This window comes from Rhinolophus hipposideros (assembly GCF_964194185.1).
Source record: "Rhinolophus hipposideros genome assembly, chromosome: 16".
In the NCBI taxonomy this organism is placed as follows: domain Eukaryota; kingdom Metazoa; phylum Chordata; class Mammalia; order Chiroptera; family Rhinolophidae; genus Rhinolophus; species Rhinolophus hipposideros.
This window is the reverse complement of record NC_138062.1, coordinates 16,130,245-16,142,411: the sequence shown is the minus strand read 5'-3', so window position 1 is coordinate 16,142,411 and position 12,167 is coordinate 16,130,245. Positions and strand designations below refer to the sequence as shown.

General features: G+C 32.3%; 1 protein-coding gene across 5 annotated transcripts in view; it reads left to right on the top strand.

The window, feature by feature from the left end:
• CLGN (calmegin) overlaps nt 1-12,167 on the top strand; it is a 39,250-nt gene that overhangs the window by 16,826 nt on the left and 10,257 nt on the right. For 3 of the 5 annotated variants that reach the window (XM_081077803.1, XM_081077802.1, XM_081077806.1), the window contains 4 exons: nt 1,091-1,232; nt 4,703-4,784; nt 6,257-6,449; nt 9,357-9,546. In XM_081077803.1, coding sequence (XP_080933929.1) covers nt 1,091-1,232; nt 4,703-4,784; nt 6,257-6,449; nt 9,357-9,546 — 607 coding nt within the window. The remainder of the gene's footprint in view (nt 1-1,090; nt 1,233-4,702; nt 4,785-6,256; nt 6,450-9,356; nt 9,547-12,167) is intronic. The other 2 variants (XM_081077805.1, XM_081077804.1) reach the window with 1 other exon arrangement.

The following is a 12,167-nucleotide window of genomic DNA, read 5'->3' as shown; positions in this document are numbered from 1 at the left end:
GTGCTTGTTAGTATTTTAAATTGGCACAATACTCGAAAATAGCCAGTTTTTGCTAAATTGAGTTTTTTGGAACAGGCAATACCTATAGTTTTCAAAACTAGAACATTTTATACAAATTAATATAAAATTGCTTATTTTCTATTCTAAATAAGAGGAAAGGAAGAAAAAAACCAATGCACAACTTTTAGGCTATAGGTAGCCCACATGCATTGTGTGCAGATCATGGTCTAATTTCAGGGGCTTCCTGATCCAAAACATGGGAAATTCCGGCCCAGAAAGGGCCTAACTCCTCTTCGCCCTGTCACAGCCACGTGCCTCTCCCAGGCTTGCTACTCTTGGCGGAAAGTTCTGGGAACTGATTGGCTTAACTTGGGAAGGGCAAGTGCAGTTTATGTTCATGGGGCTCACGAGCTTCTTTTTCTTTTTTTTCCTTTAAAGTTTATTGGGGTGACAATTGTTAGTAAAGTTACATAGATTTCACGTGTACAATTCTGTAATACATCATCCATATCTAACATTGTGTGTTCACCACCCAGAGTCAGTTCTCTTTCCATCACCACATATAAGACCCTGTTTGCCCTCTTCTAGAGCCCTGCTCCCCTCACAAGTTTCAAAGTTAAATCCCCACAGTAATCCTGCAAAGTACCTAATGAATACCAGCCAGGTGTTTGAAAACAAACTGCAAACTGCACATTTTGTGGTAAGGGTGCTCTTTGTCTCATAGGTAATTTAAAAATACCTCATTTTAAAAATAAAATGTTGATAGACCCTAGAGACGAGCATATTTTGTGATTTCATTGATTAAAAAGTCAGAGAAATCCCAACAAAACAAGCTTTAGAAGTGCTTTAATCAGACTGTAGTGTTTGTTATTTATTAGTTTCCACAATTGTTGCTAAGAAAATGAAACCACTCTCTGGTAAGAGAAAAAAGAGCAGGTGTATATACAGTTGCAGATTTCATTTCCTGATTTAAACTTTTATTTTTCCCAAATCAGCCTTCATGGAAATATCTTTTTGGTCACCACTGCCATAAATAGTTCTTTAGTCAGTGTTTTGGTTGTAGTTTAATCTGCTTTGCTTTATATTTTAGGAAGATGGGAAATAGAAGAATTGAAAGAAAACCGAGCACCTGGTGACAGAGGACTGGTATTGAAATCTAGAGCAAAGCATCATGCAATATCTACTGTGTTAGCAAAACCCTTCATTTTTGCTGACAGACCTTTGATAGTTCAGTAAGTTTTATTGTGTTTTTTGAATATATTCTGAAATTGACATTAGTTTTATATAAATTGGCTTCTGAATATAGCTATAATGGGTAAAATATTGACATAGAAATCCAGTGTTTCCTTGTCAGTTTCACTTAACCACACAATGCATGTATACGCACAAACACCGCAAGGTTTTGAGTGAAAAGCAGGTTAATTTAAATATAATATATACTGTAATACATAAAAGTTTGCCACCATAAACTATATAATGCATCTAAAATGACCGCTTTTAACTCTTTTCTTAAAATTACTTGCTATTAAGATATTAACTTCAATATATTCATAATGGAACCATAAGTATTGCTATTAAACCAATGATAAGATGCAAAGGCTGCAAATTTATTTTTAAAAGGAAATGCATATATAGATCAGTGCCTTCATCAAGCGTGGGCCCTTTGAAAGGACATGTGTTTTCACAGATAACCCTACTCTCCCCTGCAATGTGACCTAAGCTAATCTTACGACGCTTGTATGTATGTTTACTGTCATAAAATCAGGTATAAATTTCTCAAGCTTTTTCACGTCTACTGGTAGAAAACCAAAATAGATTTATGGAACTACAATTACAAAAACCAATAAAATTGAAATTAGAAACAAAGAAAAGGAAATATATAAATGTTACTTTCTACCTTATGTCAGAATATTTGGCTGTCCAAAGTTAATTACAACGTAAGGAAATATTAATTATGAACTGTATCGCTTTAGAACTACTTCAGTGTTTTGTTAACATGTTAAACATATTCCAGTGTGGTATGTAACTAAAATGCCTTTTTGCATTTTAGAAATTTTTAAAAATAGTGGCATTCGGTGTTAATTGGCCTAATTTTGCAGTTGTGATGCTTTGATTTAGTTCCATTGTCATTTGAATAAACTTAAAATATTATGTTATCAAAGAGTATACAACTGTTTAAACAAAAGTATTGTTACAAGTACTTTTTGAGACTAATATTTGAACTCGATATTATCATGATTGAGGATTTGGTTTTTCTTTTGTCTTGAAAATTTGAAAGTAACTTATTCTTAAATAAGTTATTCTTAAATAAATTATTTGAAAGTAACTTATTTAAGTTGAAACTTAAGTGAATATAATATTATTTGCTATTTTGACCCTTTGTGGCATAAATGAAAGGATAAAGTAAATAATATAAAGTTTAACTTCTCCAGAATAAAATGAATCAAATTTAGTATTTTAAGAAAGTATAAATTATTGCTAAGCAAGTAAGCAAAAGATAGCTTGCAAAATTAGAAGCAAAATGAAAAGGAGAGTGAATGTTTGTCTTAATGATGAAATGAAATGGAATAAGTAAAATGAAGAATTATATTCACTACTATCAATACTATGCATTTATGACATAACTTTTCTCTAAAGCTGCTTTTCCCTGATCCTATATGTTAGTATGCATTATGTGGTTATGTAAGTTTCAGAAATTAAGAATATCCTAACCTAAGAGATAAGGAAACTTATTTGCCCATTAAAGACTTTGAGAAGTTCTACATATAAAAATTGGTTTGTAACTTTAATACTGTGTTTCCCAAAAATATTTGACCACAGAATTTTTTTTCGCCCAAAAGCAATTACTATGTCATGGAACAGTTTGGGAAATGATACTCGAAAGAAAATAGTGTTAACATATACTCTGCATGCATTGTCATTTTTTTCTGTGACTAAAGATTAACAGCAGGCAAGCTATATGATACACATTTCACTGATCTTTGAGTCATTGTGAATTATTTATGCTAGGCACAAGTTAATGATTTGAAAACTGAAAGTTTTCTGTGTAAGAAATAGACACAGTGATTGAGTTCAGACAATAGGAAAACAAAGCTATGTTTAGTTATACAGACAATTTACAAATTGCTCTTTTTAGTTCTTAACTTTTCATAGAACCATTTGTCCTTAGATTACCTATAATAAAGCTATTTTTATTTTATTTTACCTAAAATTGTGAATATGTACCTGTAATTCACTTTGTACACCATTTATTTTACTTTATAGTCTTCAAAGACATGCATTTCTTTGTCAGCTACTGCCTAAAATAAAAATATTAATAAGGCTTTAGGGAAAATAAACTGTTCTTTATTTAAAAAATGAAAACAATACAAAATCTTTCAAAACGGTTTTGAGCATTTATTTGCCCATCACTGTGCATGATATCCTTTAATCATCAGAACAATCCTTGGAGGTAGGGGCAGTGTCCCCATATAATAGATAAGCAAATAGAGACTTAGAGCTTAAATAACTTGCCTTTACCCTTGGTGTTGCTAGATTGGCAGAATCAAGAATAAATCTCAGGTCTTTCTGACTCCAAAGTACATGTTTGTCACCACTATTGTAGAGATCTTGAGAAATAAAGCAGAATAAGAAGTAATGGAGGAAGCAACATAACTTGGCAACGCAGAGATTATCACTTAGAATTTTACTATATTTCTTGTTCTTTTCATACAAAATATATATGCTAATTGGGTTCAAACTGTTGAAGTATTGTATGCTTTTTTGTTTTTTACTTATCACTTTACAAAGTGTTTACTTTACAAAGTTTTTCAGAAACATTTTAAACAATACTTCTTCATTAAAATAATCACTAGTTCCTATTGCTTCTCTAGTTTTCATCTTTTAATTCATTAAACCAAATGGTAACGTTTTTTGGTTTCCACTCTTCTTCACTGATAGTCATTTCCTCATTGATCTTTGTCATGTGTAATTCATCAAGTCACCAAAAATCTCTTCTAAATACTGTCTGGTAAATCTATATCTTATTGCCTACACAAGACTATTTCCTTAAAAAAGTTGTTTTTTTTTCCCTCCTGAGAATTACTCAGTATTATAAATCCATGAAAAGACTCTAATGTCAGATTACTCTTTTAGCTGTTATATTTCCCATATCTCCTGGCTGTTAAGGTCTGAAATACTCCAGATTCTTGATTGAGATTATAAAATCTCTTTGCTGAAAGTGTTAAATGTACACTTTATTTAACATGATTAGGTATAGTTGAACTAAAAGACAAATTAGTAGTGATCTGGATTTCTGAGATCATTAGCCTATTGCTGTAGCTATGGGCCTCATGGTCTTTGTTTTTCAGTATATAAAGAAACACGTAGAGTCTATATACCTTGTCTGAATTTTAAGTTTCCTATTATATTTTTAGTCAAAGTATTTTATATTTACTTCATCAGTTCTGATGGAAAAATATTATTTCAAAAATTAGTTGGCTTTTTTATAGTTGATGATAATCATTCTACTTTTAATATTTTAAGGATGTGCATAGAAAAAGCATTTCTGTTTATTTCCTATAGGTCGTAGATATGCTTAATATGGGATTTCTGGCAATGTGAAACATTTATGTTTAAATGAATGAGAATAATACATTAGATTTTAAAGAACAATTAGTAATTTTTATTTATCAGCAGTATGATTCTTTTTCCCTTCATTTAGATATGAAGTAAATTTTCAAGATGGTATTGATTGTGGAGGTGCATACATTAAACTCCTAGCAGACACTGATGATTTGAATCTGGTATGATATTTTAATGTTTAAGAAAACCTTATTAAAGTTAATAAGTATTTTAAGGAGTAGTTGATAAAACTGAAAATTTTATTTTTCAACTGAAATCGAAAAGAACTTTGAAAATCTTTATCCAATACGAGTTCATGTGACTTTTACAGTGAGCCTTCAAATTTCATATACAACTGTGTTATTTGACGGCATCCAGCTTGGTAATCTTCAGCAACTTAATAAAGTTTGCCATGTCTATAAACAAAAAATAACATCGTGCTTATAAATGTCATTGAAAGATCAGCTTAGAGTTATTTTCTTTACAAAATAAGAATCATAACATAAATTTGTTCAGAGAAACAAGATAACAGTGCAAAGCAGTAAAATGAAATGGCCAAAGAACCAAATTTTAAAAAGGTGGGCCAGTTCAGGAGTTGGCAGCCCACAAAAATAACTAAAAATGTTTTCATAATGAAGCAGATTGTGTTAGGACCATTTGAAGGTTGGAGACATTTCTTAGAGCATTCTCCTCCAGGAGGAAGGCTATGTCAGGGTTTCTGCGTACAAGTACGACAGAAGTAAGATAAATGAGACATCAGTGAGATACTTGTCAGAATACATGGCTATGCATAGGCTGTGAAACGTGGATTAAAGGATTCACGTACCATTTTTAAAATCAGGTAAAGGGGAGGCTATTAGCGTATGGGGAAGCCCTTGTTTCGGGTATGATAAGGTGATGATCACCTGAAGATATGGGGACAGTAATAAAATGTATTTTTATAACGTGTTTTTCTAAGCGCTTTATCTGATTAACTCTGTTAATCCTCAGAGAAACCTTACAAGGTAGGTGCTATTATTATCTCTATACTCAGAGGTGATGCAACAAAACTACAGAGAGGTTAAGAAATTTGCTCAGGGACACATCCAGATAATATAAGCGGCAGTGGTAGGATTTGAACCCCAGTATCTGACTCCAGATCCTGTACCCTTAACCAGTAAGCCATGCCAAATAAAGAGAAATTGCTGGGAGTAAAAAAGTAGTAAAAACAGTCTCAGTGTCTGTGTTTGTGTCTGAATCTCTCTTTATTCTGTGCTCAGGAGGGTCATTGTCTAGTACATTCCTGAATAACAGTAATGGATACTCATTATAGTCTTAAGGTCATAAGTATGCGTTTCTCTATGCTTGATTTTCTTAATAAAATATTAATAATACAGATTCACATAATTATAAAGCTCATTATGATGTTGTTAGGATGGTTTACACTTCCCTCCTACATCTTCAAGTAGGAATTAGTGTGTGCTTTTTAAAAATAATAGATTTTGAAATAAAACTTGTCATTTTTCCACATCCTTTATTGTCAATTATGTCAAATAATTCTTTGATGAATTAGCATTTAATACACGTTTGTAGATTCTACCCCATTGGATAGAAGAGAGAAATTCATTAAATACTCTAATTCTGGACTAATCCCAAAACTCATCTTTCTTTGAAGGAAAACTTTCATGATAAAACATCCTATACCATTATGTTTGGACCAGATAAATGTGGAGAAGATTATAAGCTTCATTTCATCGTCAGACATAAACATCCCAAAACTGGAGTTTTTGAAGAGAAACATGCCAAACCTCCAGATGTAGACCTTAAACCATTCTTTACAGACAGGAAGACTCACCTTTATACCCTTGGTATATCCTTTTCATTCATTCATTCATTCATTCATTCATTCATTCCAAAATATTTGCTGACCACTGGCAAGTGCTTTGGGAGAAACAAACATGGTTCCTATCATTAAGGAGCTTATCTTTTTAGGAAAATAACACCAGACAAAATTCTAGCACAGGCAGAAAGTAAAGTGCCATTTGAGAGGTAAAGATGAGGTACAGTTAAGAGTTCAAAAGCAGTATCATTTCCAGTTTGGAGACTTAGAAAACCTAGTGAAGGAGCTTATATTTGAGCTAGTCTTGAAGTGGGGATAGAATGTGGACGATAGGAGAGGGGGAAGGACATTTTAGGCAGTGTGACATTAGTGGTGCTGTAAGAACAGAAAACTGGAAAGAAGGTTAAAGAGGAGGAAGTCAGTGAAGCCAAGCTAACATACTGAGGCTTTCTGGGCAGTTGTTCTTGTTGTGAGGGCCTACCTTGTGGTTGTGGCCCGTATTTAAACTTGGAAAGGGAAAGCATTGAGCAGCCATTAACACATGTAGCTTTACTTTATGTAAACGGGTTTGCATAGAATTTGAGGTGGAGGAACTTTGTCAGGGATTGTTTCTCTTCCCAAACACATATGGTTGTAGAGCGGTGCTCTTTCCAGGATTACATAAAATCACAGCATGTCAGAACCTAGCAGGACAGCTCCATCCAAGACTAAGGTATTTCAGTTTTCTTTCCAAAGACTGCAGTTGCAGAAATATTCATTTTGTCTGCGAAGACAATGACCAATTTTATTTGTAATGTCAGCATTGATATCAAAGACCTTATGTGAAATTGGAAAATAGTACTGGACGTTTTGGATAACATAAACTGTAGAAATAATGAGAAATTATAATTAGAACGGAACAAATTAATTTAATCACACTGTGCAAACCTGGTCAGAAGCAATTTGGTAGTATATATTAAAGGCCATAAATAGAGGAGTTACCAGTGTATTAAATCGTTCTTTGAAACCACAATTCCACTTTCAGAAATTTTTCCAAAGAAAAGGACCTGTGTGTGAAAACATACTGTAAATTGGAAGCAGCCCAAATGTGATAGTAGGAGTTTTCTATACAATAAAAAATGATACCTATGAAATATTTAGCAATGCAGAAAAGATGCTTATAATGTTAAAATGGGGAAAGAAAATGAGATTGAAATTGGAGGCACATCATGATGGCCATTTAGGCAAGTTATGCAAGCACAGAAAGAAAGACCGAATTTTCACTAATCATCTGATACGTAATGTGCTGAGCAGTTTCTCCCTGTTTTGTGGTAAGTTGAGTAAGTTGCTCTATAAAGCAATAGTAACTGATAGGACTAGAATTGACTCTTAACAATTTGCTTCTTACTCCTATACATAAAAACTTTGTGGTGCTAAGATTATTTACTTTTTTTCTTTTTAAAAACACTTTGATACTGTTATATTTTTATAACATTATTCTAGTTCTAACAACCTTACAAAGTAAGTATCTTATTGTACCAATGCCTTTTTTTGTAGATTCATTTAAAATACTTAATACGGTTTCTAAATGGAAATTTCTTTGTCCCAAAATTTTGGACAAAGATGTTTTTCACATATGCCTATTTGTCATGTACTTTTTGCTTTAATTGTAATTTTTAAAAAATCAATTTCAGTTGCAAAATTTATTCAGAAAACATACTTTTCAAGATTTTTCTTGATAAACACACACTTTTGAATTAAAAAGTACTACTTTTTTGCATTTAAAGTCTTACTCTTTGTTCTGCGTCAAGCTTGACTTTTTTCCTTTGTTGCTGTAGTATTGTGTTATAATCTCAGCTGTTAATAGTAAAAAAGATTCTAGAGAAAAAAGGGAAGGGAGAAAATATTGAGTTAGTTTGTATTATTTGTATATAAATTGCAGTATTTGATTTTGATATAATTTGGCTTGTTGTGACTGAAACCTCTGGGATTGTTATTAGTTTGGAACTGTTTCTTTACCAAGTGGTAGTCCGCTTAACGAGATGTGTCAGAATGATTCTGACATTTGTTGGCAGCTCCTACTTCCGTAGCTTATTGAAAACAAATGTCAGGCAGCTATTTGCATCTATCATTCTTTCCAAAGATACATACAGATTTTACCCAGTGACCACCTCCCATGTTTACAGAAGGAGGAGAGCGCTTCCGTCTTGTCATTACAAAGGATAAGATAGTCCTTTATGAAATTTTTGGCATGGGAACTTTTAGAGAGGTAGAATTTACCTCAGAAATACTAATAAGTATAACTTGAATAATTTTAGTTGTCCTTAAGATATTTCACATAGCGTATGTATGAATCATTGAATTTGAAATGCCAATGAACTTGAAGGATTTCTAGGAAGTGATAGTAATATATTGATGTTAATTTCCTGATTTGGGTGCCTAGATTGGGGTTACGCAGGAAAATGTCCTAGTTTATAGGAAATATACGTTAAAACATTCAGAGATGATGTCTATAAGGTCAGTAACTTACTCTCAATGATTCAGGAAAATATAAAGCGTTTTTGTAGTGTACTTGCAGCTTTTTAAGTTTGAGGTCATTTCAAAAAATTATTTTAAAATACTGAAAAAGATTGGGTTGTATTTTGCAACTATAAAAGAGTGAAGCTGACTGGTTGCGTGAGTCCTAAAGTGAGCTAGCTATTGTGTAATTTTTATTTGAGATGTAATGGAGCATTTTATTAAATTATTAATTAAAACAAAAATTTTATCTTTGATTTTAGAAAGTATTAAATCTAGTGATTTCAGCATTTTTTGATTTACTACATTAGCAACCCCTCTATTTATGGTTGAGAGAAAATTTTACCTATTAAATTTAGGGTAGTTTTGTTATTTAGAGGATTATTTTTTTTAAGTTTTATCAATATGATAAGTCTAATGTATTTAACTTGGTCTTTAGTGATGAATCCAGATGACACATTTGAAGTACTAATTGATCAAATAGTTGTAAACAAAGGAAGCCTATTAGAGGACGTGGTTCCTCCAATCAATCCCCTCAAAGAAATTGAAGATCCCACTGATGAGAAGCCTGATGACTGGGATGAGAGAGCAAAGATCCCTGATCCTTCTGCCATCAAACCAGAAGACTGGTAAGCAGAGAATTCAGTAGTAAAGCATTATTTGGCATCATTAAGTAATGACACATAACGTATGTTGTTTTGTAACAAATGTAAGTGAAATTTACAGCTAATGAAACGTATTCTTTGAATATCAAAACTACTCATTTTGATTATTTTGGGTGAAATACTTTTCTAAACTTGATTTTGCACTTCTCTGCTCTACCTTTTAATTATCTTAATTTTCATTTTAATTTGATATTTTACTTTTGTTGTCTTTTTAATGTGTTTTTGTTCTTTATGCTTTCAGTGCTGTTGGGGTGGTGGAGAATTCCTTGATTCTAAAACACCAACATTTTAATTTGAATTCTTAGTTTGATCTTTATTGTGTATGTGTGTGTATATTTTATATTGTTGCAGTCTTTTCTGTTAATGACTAGTTGCCCTTAAAATAGGAATATCTTCACATCTTATTAAAACTATGTAGGATTCACTCATAGCAGTTTGCTTAACTGTGAATGTTTTGCTAGCTGAGTATTTGTGTCGTTTTCATTCTACAGGATTATGAATACTTTTCCTAAAAGAAATGTATTCAATTCCTGAGTTCCCATAGCTTGAGTTCATATGGTGAGAGATACCTGTACATCTCTCCATTTACCGAGGTATTCTTTGTCCTTCCAGTATGTTTTGTAAGTTCCCCGTAAAGATCTTGTTATCTTCATTCCTAAGAACCTCATTTTTTTTCCTGCTGATGGGATAACAATTATGGTTTCGCTAAGTAGATTATATGTCTTTTTGTATTTAACCCATTATATTAGTTATTTATTGATGTGTAACAAATTACCTAAAAATTTAGCAGCTGAAGACAAGAAACATTAAGTCATCCAGTGCCTGAGAGTTGGAGATCTGGGAGGAGCTAGCTGAAGGGTGTGAATACTAAGTACGAGTTTAAGAAGTTCTATTCTTAGTTTACTAAGAGTCTTTTATTTTCATGATTGGGTGTGGGACTTTGTAAAATGCTTTTTGTGCACCTATTGAGATGACCATATAGGTTTTCTCCTTTATTTTTCTTAGTATGATGAATTGTATTGATTGATTTTCTAATGTTGGACTTAACCTTACAATCTACTTGGTCAACAAGTATTGTCCTTGTATATTTGCTGGATTCTAATTTCATTTTTTTCTGTCAGATGTATTGAAGTATAATTTCATACAGTTAAATTCATTTATTTTACATGTACAGTTTTATAAGTGTTACATCATATGATGTAACCATCATCACAATCATGGTATAGAATATTTACATCATCCCAAAAGGTCCCTCATATCCTTTTGTAATCACCCTAAGTCCCTGGCACTACTCAACTGATTTTGTCTTTTTTAGAATGTCATATAAAACGGAATCATACAGTATCTAGCTTTTGTTTCTGGATTTTTTCACTTAGAATAACGCTTTTTGAGATTGTAATTGTTGATATGGTTAGATGTAAACCCACCATGTTACTATTGTTTTCTCTTTGTCCCATACATTCTGTGGTCCTTTATGAAAACATTTTTTCTGACCTCTTTGGATTGAGTTATTTTATTTTAATTTAGTCTTCTATTTTTTTTCTTTTATGTTGGCTTATTAGCTTCCACTGTGGTTTATTTTAGTGGCTGCTCGAGGGTTTACAGTATGCATCTTTAACTTATTTCAGCCTAGTTTCAAATAATATTATACCACTTCATGTCTAAGTTAACATTTTGCTCCTTCCATCTTTTGTGCTTTTATCATACATTTACTTTTATATATACTGTGAAGGCCACACATATTTATTTTTCAGTTAGTGTCTTTTAAGCAGACAGTTATGAGGGGAAAGTCCATTTATTTACTCACATATTTACCATTTCTGGTATTCGTCTTTAGTGTATACACAAATTTCTATCTGTTATTGTTTTCCTTCTGCCTAATAAACTTCTCTTAACATATTATAGTGCATATCTGCTTTCATTGAACTCTCTCAACTTTTATTTGTCTGCAGATTTCTTAATTTGCTTTCATTTTTGAAGGATATTTTTGTATTGGATTAAGGTTGGTAGTTATTTGGGGGCTTGCATTGTTTCTGATGAGAAGTCAGTTGTTATTTCCTATTCCCATCCTTGTTCTTCTTTACCTAACATGTTATTTTTTTGTTTGGTATTAAGATTTGTTTTATTATGACCAGTTTCCAACAGTTTGATTTTGTTGTGCCCGAGGGTAGTTTTTATATGTGTGTTTACCTTGCATTGGGTTCTTTGAGGTTTTTGGAATGTGGGTTTATAGTTTGTATCAAATTTGGGTAACATTAGGCCATTATTTCTTTAAATATTTATATCTGCCTCCCCATCTCTTTTTTGGGAGCACCACTTACTATATGTTAGACTGCTTTATATTGTCCCACAGTCACTGAAAATCTGTTCATTTTTTTGAACCACCTTTTCTCTCTGTGCTTCATTTTGGGAAGTGTCTATTCCTATTTCTTCAAGTTCTTGTTTGTTTGTAAACATTGGGGTTACTGCCTATACAGAACATACAGTGTTGCTCCTGGAACCCAAAGTGTTAACTTGTTAACTCTCTTATAGATAAAGACAGAAACTGATTAATAATGAAAATGTCTTTGCTTTCAGGCATATAG